Genomic DNA, 13,835 nt, shown 5'->3' on the forward strand with positions numbered 1-13,835 from the left:
CGTAGGTCCCTCCTCTAGGTACTTGTACCAACTCTTTGTATGATTTGTTAAGACAAGTGAACTGTCAGAACATGGGTTTTTACAAGACCAATTTCAGCTTGGCCCATTATCTCTTTTTTTCTATATATATACATATATGAAAGTAGACTCTTGGGATGTGTGATAGAGTAGAGCAGACACTTACGCTTGGTTGCCTACACTGCCAAATACACAAAGAGATGAGATAGGAATAGGGGAGAAGATCGGGCTGAGGCTATTGATGATCGAGTCGATGATCAATTCAATGCATGCCACTACTAACGCGTCCCCAAGCAAGGCGTGAAGGGGCCAACAACCAATGGTCTTCCTGGACACCTCCAGAGGCTCAGGATAGCCTTGCTCAGCACGTGCAACCAGCCGCAAACATCAAACAACTCACGGAGATCACAACCCGTGAAAGGAGGTATGTCGTGAAACCGATAAATGATGAGTTGCTTCATGGTTGTTTGAGCAATGATCCTAGGGTTCTTCCATTGCGTATAAATTTTTTTTTAAAACCTAGGATTATTGACCTAGAAACCAATAGCAACTGCCCACACTAGATCTTTTAGTACCTTGCCTTTCTTTAATATCGCAGCGGTTATTTCATCGATGGCAAGTGCAATAGTTTTTCTCAGCATTGGGTAATAACTCCTTAAGGATAGTACTAATCCCTAAATAACATAAGAAGAAAGGTTGGTTGTCAACAAACATTTAAGATTTAATTGTATAATAATGCAAATAATAATAAGGTAACAAGTATTCAACACCTTTTCCTTCTCCCAATAAAGACCAATGGGCAGAACTTTGAATATTCAAGTCAATGGTCAAATTTCTCAAGAACCATGACCATGTCTCTCTATATTCAATGTCAACATCCCATATGCTATAAGATAAATACAGTCATTTGCTTCTATCCTAGCTGCTAATAAGAGTTATCCTCCATATCTGGCTTTCAGCCAACACCCACCCAAACCAACTAAAGGTTTGTAACCTGCAAAGAATCCCCTCTTGCATGCATCAAGACAAACGTACATGTTTTGGAAAATCAAGTTATCGCACCTTATGTAACCGAAGAACTCAGAACTCATCTTTTTAAGCTCTTCAGCATAGCCCCATAAGTTTCATACTATTTATCCTTTGAACTCCTGAAAATACTCAAGGCATGGTTTTTGGCCCTCCATAACTTCATCCTATTGCATTTAGTCTTGAAGTCTTACTGAAGCTAATGGGCAAATGCTTTATTTGACCATTTAGGGTCAACCTTGAAATGGTTCTTGTACTTTTCACTTAACCAATTGTGAGTAATAAATATGGTTGGCACCTCCTTCCCACAGGTGTATCTATCCTTTAACTTCTTGATTTGGATAGCTTGGTACTTTCTATTTATTGATAAACATAGTTTTCAAGCATTATAGTTTCTACATTTTGTATTCACTCTTTCTTTGTTATTTCTCACTATAGTCACATATACCCTGTTCGCAACGCCATACTGCCTCATTGCTGTTTTAAGCGCTTGCTTTGTAGCAAACAACATCTTATTTAGAAAATTAGGATTGTCCATATCCCTGTTAGCATTGAACTTTGGTAGCCCGGGTGCCATTTCACCATATGAGTCTATGCTCTACGAGGCATCAAACTCATCACCGAGGTCACCTGCCTCCTATCCACCTTGTGCATCTTCTCCAGCAATGGCATTACCTTGTAGATATTCTCCAATAGTGGCATCACCTTGTGCATCTTCTCTAGCGCTGGCATGCTCTTGCTGATCTTCCCTAGCAGTAGCATCAGGAAAAACTCCCTTTCCATGGCAATATCGACATTAATCAACCCCACATCATTAGTTAAATCAATGTCGTTGTCAGCAAAGTCACTATTGTCTTCTGTCGTTCCATCTTCCACCGGTACTCCTTATACAAGTGGTGGCTACTCATCCATAGTAGCTCCATTCCTTTCATCAACTTGATGTGTCTGTTCCTCGATAGCAACAACATTCTCTAAATCAGCTTGAGGTGGTTGTTCATTACCAGCAGCAAATGGTGCAACATATGTAGTTTTCTCCATGTTATGTGTACTTGAATAGCATCAATCTCATCCAAGTTTACTTTACTCCCAATCAAAATCATCAAACACACCACCTACCTAACTAGCGTTAACAGCCCCACTTGGTTCTCTTACTTGTCCCATTTTCTCTTTCCCACCCTTAAAATCATTAGGCACACCTCCATCACCAAGTAAAAGGGGTGTTCTTCTTCTCCTTTTTCTTGGCCTATGTACTGGCATGGGGGGTTTTCATCCTCTAACTCCTCAATCACAACACTAGGGGAAATCTTAAAAGCTAGTTCTTTCATCAGCTTCTCCACCACCTCTTCTTTTATTCTACTAACTATGTAGATATAGACATATCTCCCTGCATTTATAGCTTCTTGTCCCATCCTAGAAGTATCTTTACCAGCCTAAAGCTTCTCCAAATTATCAAGTCTATCCCCTTCAGTTGTCCATTAATAATTTGCAAATCCCACTATTCCAAAATTCTCAACATCATCATCCATCTTTATCAGGGATATATAATCCACAGATGCATAGTTTGTATGACATATTTTACCCCCAACATAAACAATATGTATGTTCTCCCTTCAAAATTCCCTCTGTAATGATACTCAATCGTAAAATATGGAGAATCCTCATCTGTAATGTATAATACAGAGCAACTTAGTCATAGAACATCATTAAACCCTCAAACATTGCAATAGAAAGCAAAAGTTCCAGACTTTTTCATAAAGGTCTAAACTTTCTCATGTCCATAAACCCCTGAAGCTATTAGTGGCCATTCAACCATGACATGAGGTCTTTGATCAACGAAAAATGCAATATTTTTCCTATTCTCACTACAAAGTCTTGAAAACATACTTTGCATGACCTTTCTTATTAACTGGATAGCAACATCTAACAAAGTACATCACACAAAAAGTTATAAGGTAAATAACTTACCATACAAGGGACCCTTTACGAACTCATCTCGATGTCGATTGTTCTATCAGGGAATCGCGACCATTGTGGCTGCAAACCTTCAGTACAAGATCACCCTTAAACGCTTGACCAAACGGAGAACCAAGATTCTCAGACATTTGATAAAAAAAAACAACTTTGTTGACAAGAGAACACAAACCTTGTTGAGGGAATGATTATTTGTCTTTCTATCTTCCCTTTGAAATATACTATTTTATTTGGGTTTTTTTTTATTTTTAAATTTTTTTCAAGGTGCCAACCAATTTTTTCTCGCTTCCATGCGAGTAGGGGGTGACGACATCAATCGAAAATCGAAGGAATATATCTGATTGAAACATTTTGAAATTTCATGTACCCAATTGTTTTTTTTTTTCCTTTTTGTACCAGAGTGTTTTAAAAACATTTTGTAACCCTAGTGGAATTAGCCCAAAAAAAATCAAAAGGCAATTTCTATCATGACTTGGGGTTATAGAGACGCGTGCATCCTCACCGTCGAATGAAGTGGAAAAGATCTCAAACGACATGATCAATGACTTAGGTCATCAAGTCAATCAAAGTACCAAAATGATCGTAATGTGGGCCAAAGGGAAAAATCCTAGAAAAGAGCGAGAAGTTTTAACCAAATAATTAAGCCAATCTATCTATACAAATATAAAGCTGAAGCAATACCTCAGACATTTCCACGTAAGACAGAGGTAGTTCGTACTTAAGCGATCTTTGAGTTTCTCACAAATCACAAAGTGACATATGGCATTGTTTTAGCGTGCCACACCACTCATCTAACTCCAAATGTCATTTAGTTATGAAAATAAAAAGATCATATACATATATATATATATACACTATATAGTCTAAAATAAATCTCAATATGTGTGTGCATTACATGCCCTCATCATCTTCCCAAGATCAAAACAAAAGTTGTTATCCTACAAGTCTTAGGAAATTCTAATAATTTGTGAGATGCTAACATGGAGTGTTGTTATTGGCCTCTGTAAATCAGGGCTTTAAGGAGGCTTCGGATTTTACCATATTTTGGGTCACTCATAACTCTAGGGATAAAATAATTTTGGCCCTCAACCTTTGAAGCTTTCTTTCATTTTAGTCTAAAACTTCTTTTTATCATTCTTATCCATAACCTTTCCTTTTTTTTGTCACATTGTCACTTTAACTATGATGTCTACTTTCCCATCAAAAAAACACATTTTTCTTCCAAAAAATAATTTTTTATAATTATAATTTTGAAAATATTAAAAAACTAAAATAATTAATGGCAAAAAAGGGAGGAGGCCAGTCTTATTAGAGTCACTATCCCACCACCACCACCAGCCCCGGAGGGAGCTCATAAAATGCCCATCTCTCTTTTTTCAAAACAAATCTCGAAGAGAGAAATGGTGGGGCTCCCCAAGTGAGTCAGTGCCTTAACCCTAAACCCCCCCCCCTTGTGTTTTTTTTAATCTATATTTTAAAATTTTCAAAAAATTATTTTTGGATGGAAAATGTGCTTTTATGGAAAAATGGATGGCAAGACTAAAGTGGCAAAAAAGCAAAAGATTGAGGGAAAAAAATGACAAAGAATAGGTTTAGGACTAAAATAATAAAAGGTCAAAAATTGAAAATGAAAACTGTCTTTTTCTTTCCAATTTTATCTCTAAAATGTTTTTTTTTTCCAGTTACAAATGAGGTCTAAAGCCTAATACCGTGAAAAAGAAATCATAAATAATTAATAAATTGGTACATATAGTCCCACAAGATATCGAACATGCGACTTTTAGATCAACAGACAATGAGTGCTCCACTACGCTACATTCTCTTTTTATTCTTTGAAATGTATTTTGAATAATAAATGTCAATCTTTCAGAGCGGCCATCCATAAGCCGTTTCATTATCTCATCATCGTCTCTTGATGCGTTTTAAGCTTGAGCCATGATGAAGGATCAACAATCAGGTACGTCTGGTTCACTTCCTCCCCATCTCATCCTGGGCACCTCTGATGGCCCCGGGACTCCGCTCGTCTCGTGTCTCCTTAATGGAACAAACTATTTGACTTGGTCATGGGCGATGCTCACTGCTATTCCGGCCAAGAGTAAGGAAGGATTCTTGGATGGCACCGTGAAAAATCGGATGAAGGAGAGCCGCACCTTATGCAGTGACGAGCTTGCAACTCCATGATAGTGATGTGGATATTCAATCACTTCGTTGCGTATGCAGAAGACACCAAATTCCTTTTGGACGACCTAAAGGAACGTTTTTCTCAAAGTGATGAGACGAGAATCCATCAAATTAAAACTAATATCTGTTTGCTGAGGTAGGAAGGTCCGCTACGTTCGGAAATACTACTCCGAGTTGAAGACTCTGTGGGATGAGTTTGAGAATCTTCTTCACACTCCGACCTGTACGTTTGCGGCAGCGATTACATTATCGGCACGGCGAGAGAGGGAGAGAGCCCACCAGTTTCTCATGGGGCTCAATCCCGAATATGCTACCATCTGTTCGACCATTTTGAGTCTAGATCCAATGCCGAATGTAAACAAAATTTTTGCCATGCTCACCAATGAGGAGGCACAGCGTGCAGCCTGTCGAGGTCAAGAGGCGACTCTAGACAATCTTGCCTCTGTTGCCATATCTGGTGGTCATCAACTGGCGGTTTTCAAACTAATCCCAGCAGTTCTGGCAAGTCGAATCAATCCGGCAAGGGAAGACCAGTTTGCGATTACTGTGGAAAAGTCGGCCACGTCGGGAAAGTCATTTTTGGTGATGATCTTACCATTAGACATGTCTTCTTGTGCCGGATTTCAAATGCAATCTCATCTGGGCTGCACAGTTGTGTAGCAATTTTGACTACGCTGTCCGTTCAGGACCGCTTCCCAAGGAGGACGCTTGGAGTGGGTGAACTCCATGGGAGGGCTTGGCTTGTGGGAGATGTGCGGTCATCCATCACGACAATACAGGCAGAGGTTGGCGAGTCAGAGCTTCGGCATCGGGGTTTTGGGCATCCCTCACGGGAAATTAGAATAAATGGCACTAAGTTAATGTTAGGAGATTCAATAAAGGGGCCTTGTGACGTTTGTTACTGGGCGAAACAATATCGAGCAAGTTTTTCTAATAGTGACAGTAAAGCGGAATTTCCATTTTATTTTGGTGCATTGCAATCTTTGGGGTCCTTATAAGACTTCTACCATTTCTGGCACAAATTATTTCCTTACATTGGTGGATTATTATAGCAGATCCGTTTGGTATTACATGTTACGTCACAAATCCGAAGCTCAACGATCTTTGATTGCCTTTTGCAAGCTAATAGAAAATCAATTCGGTCTATCCATCAAAGTTATTAGAACCAACAATGGCCTCGAGTTTTTATCCCGGGACTTGCAAAAAAAATTTGTTGATCGGGATATTGTTCATCAAACGTCATGCATTGACGCCTCACAATAAAACGGGAGAGTCGAACGGAAGCATGGCCACATTTCGAACATGGCTCGGGCATTGCTTTTCGCATTTGAAAGTTTTTGGGTCACTTTCGCTACGCTCACAGTCGGCCACGAGTTCGAGATAAAGTCTCTCTCTCTCTCTCTCTCTCTCTCTCTCTCTCTGAGAGGAGGGGCATGGAGCATTGGCAATTCAAAAATCCACACAACAGAGGGACTCGGTCACTCTTCTGCCGAGAGCAGTGATCGATCGGTTGATCGAACGACAGCCGCCGATGGAGTTGCCGAGGGAATGCTGGGAGCTCATCTTCTCCTTCCTCGACCACCATCGCCACCTCGATCCCCTCTCCCTCTCCTGCAAGCAGTTCCTCTCCATCTCCGACAGCCTCCTCTCCTCCCTCTCTCTCACCACCCCTTCTGCTGTCCCCTTCCTCCCCTCCCTCCTGGCCCGCTTCCGCAACCTTCGCTCCCTCGACCTCTCCTCCTTCCCCGGCTCCCCCGATCCCGTCCTCCTCCAGGTCTCCCGCTCCTGCCCCAACCTCCGCCGCCTCGACCTCTCCAACCAGCCCCGCCTCCCCGTCGACAGCCTGGCCCAGATTGGCGAGAGAATCAAGGGCCTCGAGGCCCTCGTGCTGTCGAGGCTGCACTTTTTGCAGAACCACGACCTGTTCGTCGTCGCCAGGCTGTTCCCCTTCCTCCAGGAGCTCGACGTCAGCTACCCCCAGCACCTCGGCCGGGCCTCCGACGAAGGGGTCTCCTTCCTCTCCCAGCGCCTCAAGGGTCTCCGCAGGGTCGACATTTCCGGTAATCATTTCGTGTCCGATCAGTCTCTCGTGCATTTGGCCACTCACTGTGCTCTGTTGAGGGAGGTTGCCGTTAAAGACTGTACCTTCGTAACCCCGAGAGGCATCGATTTCTTGATGAGCAATTCGCCGGATTTGGTCAGTCTGAGTGTGAGTATCGGGATTAGTCTTACTTACGACATGTGGAATCAGACATTTCCAAAAGCTAGAGCTTTGAGTAGTCTCGATGTTTCACATTCGTACTTGAGCGATGGTTTGCTTTCTTTGCTGGCCGAAGCAAATCTTACCTTGAGGACTGTCAGTCTGTCCTATTCGGGTGGGTTCACCTTCGATGGGATTTCACTGCTCTTGTCCAAGAACCGATCAGTCGAGTCTCTGGATCTTGAGCGGGTTTATTTCCTTAGTGATCAGCATATGAGTGAGCTGTGCAAATTCCTTGGTAACCTAACCTTCATAAACCTGAGCTTATGTTCCAAGGTTGGCAATTCGACCTTCTACAACCTTGTCAGGAGCTGTACTTTGCTACGCGAGATCCGAATGGAGAGAACAGGACTAGGAAATGCGGATTTCATGGGTTCAGATACGCAGTTTATAAACTCCAAGGTTAGGTCTCTCCACTTGGCCCGGAACTATAACTTGTGCGATGAATGGTGCATCAGAGAGCTTGTGCGTGCTTGTCCAGAATTGCAATTCCTCGACGTGAGCCACTGCCCTGTAATTACCGGAGCGGGCGTTTCAACTGTACTTGAGAAGTGCCCTGAAATCATGTATTTGGATATCAGTGATTGCAATAGTATATGTAATCTTGTGGTTGGGTCTGATTCCCCGAGGTTGGAGGTTCTGCGAGCAAATGGGCTGGTGCTCCATAACCAGGCACTAGCAACGATTGGGAGGAGATGCTCCCGTTTAATGGTCCTGGACTTGCAGCGCTGTTTCAATCTGACGGATGAAGGGGTGAAGGAGGTCACGGGCCATTGTAAAGCTTTGAGGGAGATAAACTTGAGACATTGCAAAGGTGTAAGCGTTCATATCGTACCCTGGTTGGTGTTCTCAAGGCCATCGCTAAGGAAGATAACTCCGCCTAATGGGTTGAAGCTTAGTGAGAACCAGCGGAACTTGTTCCTGCGCCATGGATGTCTTGTATACGATGGGTGCTTTGTGGGCAATGAATTGTTGCCGACGCCAGAAGAAAATCAAATAAGAGAGCAGACATCCACTTGAAGGGAATTGCATCTGCTTCTAGCATTCTGCGGATCTCAGCACTGTTGATTCTTCGAGGGATTGCATCTTTGTTAGGTTTATGATTTGTTATATACAGGCGTGATTCATAAAATGTCAATTGTTACATTTCTCTTTGCTGCAGCTGTAATTTGTAGTATTTAATGAACAAAAAATAAGAGAATAATTGTTTGTCTATGTATATCCAATACGAGAATGATATCTGATGTTGCTTTGCTACCGCTATTGTCAATTGTCATCCCCCTTACATGTTATGAGTTATGTCAAACGATTGATTTGTTTCGCATTCTCAGAAATAGATCCCTCGATTATTGGGCAAGCGAACAGCTAACCTTAAACTCGGGAAAATTAATAGGACAGCTCGGATTTTGCTACTGCTCAGTAGCAAAGCTGCAAATTACAAAATTTTCCATCATGTTAACCATTACATTGGATCTGCGATTTCATGCAGAGCATAACAGATTACTCAATGGATCAACTGAGAAAAACTGTTAAGATAATCACAGACAGAAAGACGGCTGTCCAAATAAGGCAACTTCCCATTAGGAACAGCAGAGATGAAATGGAACGCGGAAGATTAAAGAAGAGCATTTATTCGATTCGTCCGGACAAAAAATGGTAACAGCCTCTGGTATGAAATCACAAGATGAAGTTCCAACACTGTTGAATTTGTATCAGAAGCTACTGCCTAGCGCTTCAAATCTGGGTTGTCTCGGAGACCTAATCTAGAAAGAACCAAGCAGTACGAATCCCAGTCTGTTCTTCTTAGGTACTTCAACAATTTCTTTCTCCTTTGCACCATCTCTTCAAGACCTTTCCGAGAATGCTTGTCCTGTCACATTGCAATAGGTGCCTTTTTAGCAGCAATTATCAACATTTTACCAGAACATGAAGGACAGTACATGGAATAATATGTTTAGGCCATTCTTTTAAAAAAGAAAATCTTTTTCGAATGCAAATGTGGTATTAGAGATGAGCGTATTGCCATGGAAAGTATTAGGTCTCAGAGTCACCTTCTTGTGCAGGACAGAAGATAGATGCTTGATCTTAGTTGTCAGCTGTGCAACTGCAAGATAAAGTGGAACGAGTGAGATATTTTAGAAAATAAAAAACCTTAAGTAGTGCAGAACTCTCATGGAAAAACAAAATATATTCGGCTGTAACTTGAAGGTTAATATAATGACCTTCTATTCATTTTGGTTTAAAAGTTGAAACAAGGATTAAGCTAGTCATGAGTCAGCAGGTTGAAACAATGTGATGGTTTTTCCCTGCTTGCTTAATGTGTATACTAAAGCCATGTCTACGGTATGCATATGGTGGCACATGCTTTTTAATGTCTTCAGTATACTTATCTTTTTCATGGATCCTTTCTATTCATTTTGGTTTAAATGTTGAAACAAGGATTGAGCTAGTCATGATTCAGTAATATGCACATCAATAACCAGTGAAAGAAACATAGCAAGAACAGCAGGTCAAGACTTGTCATGAAGAAGAGGAAGAAAAGACATAACATGATTTTATGGAAGAATAAATTACAATACTAAAAAGGGTTTTAAGAAATGCAAGCATTCGTGTTCTTGTCTTAAAAAAAATAACAGCACATACTGAAATCAGGAACTCTGGGTGAATTAGGATGGGAGTTCTAGGGAGTAAATTACTAATGAAATATAGAAAACTTTGACATCTTACAAAAAGGTTCTGAACATAGAATGATTGAGACTTCTATCCATTATGCCGTAAATCTGAGTAAATCACTTAGTTACGTGCAAGACAGACACATGCAATATGTTCCAGACATGTCTAGGTTCGGGTCAAAACCTTGGACACGTGCTGATCCACAGTCTGATTCTGACATTTTAAACTCTTCTCTGACTTTTGCAAGCTCGAGTTTCATTTTCTCTTCAGAAGACATGTTATCCAGATGGAAGTACTGCAAATAACAAAACCAAAATGAAACAATTATCAGACAGCAAGCAAGCAAGAGGGCATACTTATTTATTCTTCTGCTTCATATGTTTGCTTATAGTATACATTTGCAATCGAGAATTTTCACAGAATCTGCTCTACCCACATGGATACGGATCACTACTCAAAGACTAATATGAAGAGCTAAATGATGGAACTAGCATGTGCTTCTAAAGAATCAGCTGCCATAATGCCCCTCACAAAGGAGTGTAGACTTACCTGTTCAAGTAATTGCTCCTTTGGAGGGTGTGACATGTAGTCTGGAGTTCGTGACGCCTGTTCCAGTATATTGAGTCGCTGGACTGCAAGTTAGATCTGATCAATAAATTGAGGAGTTACATATAATTTGCTAACCGCAGGCAAAACCGACCAGGATATTTTTCTCCTTCATTTGCCCGAGGAAACCCCAAAACAGGTGCAGAGTCAGTGACCAGAGTTATACTAATTATTGGTCGTCCATATCTCAGTGAATGGAGTTAGGGACGAGCAAAGATTGTTCCAGTAAAACAAATTTCAACCAAACAACACAGTATATGGATTGAAATTTAGGACATTTCTGATTTCAATAAGCCTTGAACTCATCCCACTGGTTTGCGGAAAACTACACTGGGTGATAATCCTGAAATCAAGCTCCATATTTGATAAAAGAGTAGCATTCCAAGTGCTCGTGGAATATCAAAAATAAGCAAATCTTAACCCATAAATACTCTAGCAAATCAGAGGTTCACTAACCATTATGCAATTCGAATGTCTTCGAAGCCCATAAACACCATCAAAAATCAAGAATTTAAAGCATCAAATTGGACAAACGCACACTCACTTGCTGTCTGCTTGGTCTTCTCCTCTTCAGACATCTTCAGCTTTTGCAAACTTTCCCTCAGCTCCCTATAGCCGAACCCGGCCATCCTCTCATCAGTCTCTTGCTCCTCCATCTCCCTTAACTTCCCCAACCTCTCATTCAGCTCCTCCAGAGAGAACCCGACCTTCCCTTTATCCAAGCCTTCGGGCCTCAACTGCCTCAACCTTTCCCCCAAATCTTCATAGTTATACATCTTCAAGAACTCAGTCTTCAACGCGAAGCCCGTCCCACCACCACTCTCTTTTGACTTCCGCTCCTTCATCTCCTTCCCGAACACCGAGAGCGGCAATCTGTCCGTCCCTCCGATCGCAGTCGAACCTGGGCTAGGTGTCAGCCCACCAGGCTTGAGCTTGAGAGAGTCCTTAAGGCTCGAGAGCGACAACGGGTCCCCACCCCGCTTATCAGTTCGCGAACTGGTGTTGTTCCTCAGCTGTTTCAAGCTCTCCCGGATAGCGTCAAAGGATAGATGAGCCGCAGGCTTCGGAGGGCCGGGCTCGTTCCCGGGCTCGACTCCCTTGGGGAACACATTCCGCTTGAGGAGTTCATTGACGGAGATGGGCTGCGATGAAGGGGAGTCCGCGGGGTTGGGAGGGGCGGAGCGGCGGCGGTACTCGGAGAGGTTCTTGCGGATCTCTTCGAGGGAGACCTTCGGGGGCGGCACTTGGCCCGAGGCGGAGAACTGGGTGCTGGGTCTTCTAAGCTGTTGGGAATGCTGCTGCTGCTGCTGCTGTCTGAGCTTAGCCTTGATGTCGCTGAAGTATGAAGAGGTGGAGGACTGAGACTGAGAGGGTTGTGAGGTGGTGGAGGAGGATTCGTCGGGAGGAGGATTGGGGGTGGTGGAGGGGTCTCGGGAGGTGGAGAAGAAGTGGACGAGAGAAGGGTTGGACAACGTCCGATACTTGGGTCTAAGTTGCCGAGCCATGGGAAAGAAATGGAAGGGGGTTTTTGTTTGCAGGAATAAACCCTAGCCAAGGTCAGTCCTCTGCTTGGTGTTGCCTGACTGACGTTATGAAGAAGACGCCGACGACGATGATGGGGGAAATGAGAGGGCTTTCTGTTCAGGTGGAGACGACGGCTTTTGGGTCGTACGAGTTGGGCTGGGCCGGGCCTGGCCTTTCAGTTGGATTTCTCTATTAAGTTGCGGTTAATAAATACAAATATTAATATTTTAAAAAATTGTTGTACATAATATATGGAGTCAAAATAAATATGAACTAGCTTATAAGGCCCGCGGGTCAAGATATTGTTTAATCATAAATATATAATTATGTACATTCATAAATTTGTAATGTAATTTATGCATAAAGATAAGTAACACAATGAGTTTAGTTATCATCGTTCTAATATACAACAAATTAATTTCGAATAAGCATCTTTTGAAACTGTCAAAAATTTCATTAGAAGTGCTTAATATTTTTCATATTTTACTGAATTTAACACATCATCTTTTCTTTTTCTTATTTTAATTTTTAGGACAGGTTCGCTTGTTCATGTTATGTATTCCATCATTTAAATTTTTGACTACTTCTTTGTCAATTATGCATACGAATATATAAGTTCTAATCGATTCTTTTCATAATAAAAATAAGCTATTAAATTCAAGATAGTCTTATAGTTATACATAAATAAAGATATATATTATATCCCCATTCAATACAAACGCGCTATCAATATACTAATATTTATTTTTATTTGTTCTCTTTGTTTCATTTTTATTTTGTTTGTGAAGAAAATAAAACACACGTGTAAGTTTGAAAGAGTGGCGCACTCGCCCCTCGGTCCGAATAGGGACATGCTTATTTTAAGGAGTTTTTTGGTTTTACGATTTTTAAAATTTATTTAAAAAATGAATAGATAGATAGTTAAAAAAATGGAAAAATTCCATGACATATTACAGTTTGAAGACAAGTATCACATTGCATCATATTTCGAAAAATTAACATGGTGCATCAAGAAAATTTGAAAATTTTCTTGATGCACCATGTTAATTTTTCAAAATATTATGTACTGTGATACTTGTCTTCAAACTGTGATGCACGGTGTCATTTTTTTCTAAAAAATTGAAAAAAAAAACTAAGAAAAAGATAAAATGGATGAGATTTTTTTTTTGCTAATAAGGAGGGATGGGAATGGGATAATTAAAGGAGGAACAATTATTTTTAAAAGGAAAGGGGTAAAAAAAAATGGCACCTTACACGTGGCTTAATGAGGGATGGGAACAGGACCTGTCTTCATTTCTTTAGATATTAATAATTAGTTTGAACTTTGAAGCGCATGTGTTATACGAGTAAACTGGTAATTTCGTCCCTGACTTACGCAAATTGCATCATCTGGGTCCCTGAAAAATTTTTTTACATCTAATTTGTCCCTAATCACATCGAATTCATCATTGGTCACATCTAGAAGTTCGTCCTTAGGCACATCATATTCGTCCTTGGTCACATCGTTTTTGTCCATAGTCACATTGTTTTCGTCCTTGGGCACATCAAAATGGTCCTTGTACGCATCAATTCGGTC

General features: G+C 41.1%; 2 protein-coding genes across 3 annotated transcripts; one reads left to right on the forward strand and one right to left on the reverse strand.

Annotated features, from left to right (window-relative positions):
- Positions 1–6,517: 6,517 nt before the first annotated feature.
- Positions 6,518–8,719, forward strand: LOC116199705 (F-box/LRR-repeat protein 3). The gene has a single exon (XM_031530166.1). The coding sequence runs from the start codon at positions 6,728–6,730 to the stop codon at positions 8,474–8,476; it is 1,749 nt and encodes a 582-aa protein (XP_031386026.1). The 5' UTR covers positions 6,518–6,727; the 3' UTR covers positions 8,477–8,719.
- A 294-nt stretch (positions 8,720–9,013) lies between these two features.
- On the reverse strand, positions 9,014–12,367 carry LOC116199706. Of its 2 annotated transcripts, none has more exons than XM_031530167.1 (5): positions 11,274–12,367; positions 10,679–10,761; positions 10,313–10,424; positions 9,508–9,560; positions 9,014–9,326 (listed from the first exon to the last, which is right to left on the reverse strand). In XM_031530167.1, exons 1-5 carry the CDS (start codon positions 12,238–12,240, stop codon positions 9,183–9,185), a joined length of 1,359 nt encoding a protein of 452 aa, XP_031386027.1. In that variant the 5' UTR covers positions 12,241–12,367; the 3' UTR covers positions 9,014–9,182. The 2 variants fall into 2 exon arrangements, with proteins under 2 accessions (XP_031386027.1, XP_031386028.1); XM_031530168.1 differs by having other exon boundaries at positions 11,280–12,364.
- Between the last annotated feature and the right edge of the window lie 1,468 nt (positions 12,368–13,835).

This window comes from Punica granatum, chromosome 3, assembly GCF_007655135.1.
Source record: "Punica granatum isolate Tunisia-2019 chromosome 3, ASM765513v2, whole genome shotgun sequence".
Taxonomy (NCBI): Eukaryota; Viridiplantae; Streptophyta; class Magnoliopsida; order Myrtales; family Lythraceae; genus Punica; species Punica granatum.

What these genes read in the sequence shown, in the direction of transcription:
- LOC116199705 (XM_031530166.1), top strand. Translation starts at nt 6,728, where the DNA reads ATGGAGTTGCCGAGGGAATGCTGGGAGCTCATCTTCTCCTTCCTCGAC.
- LOC116199706 (XM_031530167.1), bottom strand. Translation starts at nt 12,240, where the DNA reads ATGGCTCGGCAACTTAGACCCAAGTATCGGACGTTGTCCAACCCTTCT. An exon ending in AGGAGCAATTACTTGAACAG is followed by an intron (nt 10,425 to 10,678) that starts GTAAGTCTACAC and finishes TGTTATTTGCAG; the next exon opens with TACTTCCATCTGGATAACAT. An exon ending in TGGATCAGCACGTGTCCAAG is followed by an intron (nt 9,561 to 10,312) that starts GTTTTGACCCGA and finishes TTTATCTTGCAG; the next exon opens with TTGCACAGCTGACAACTAAG.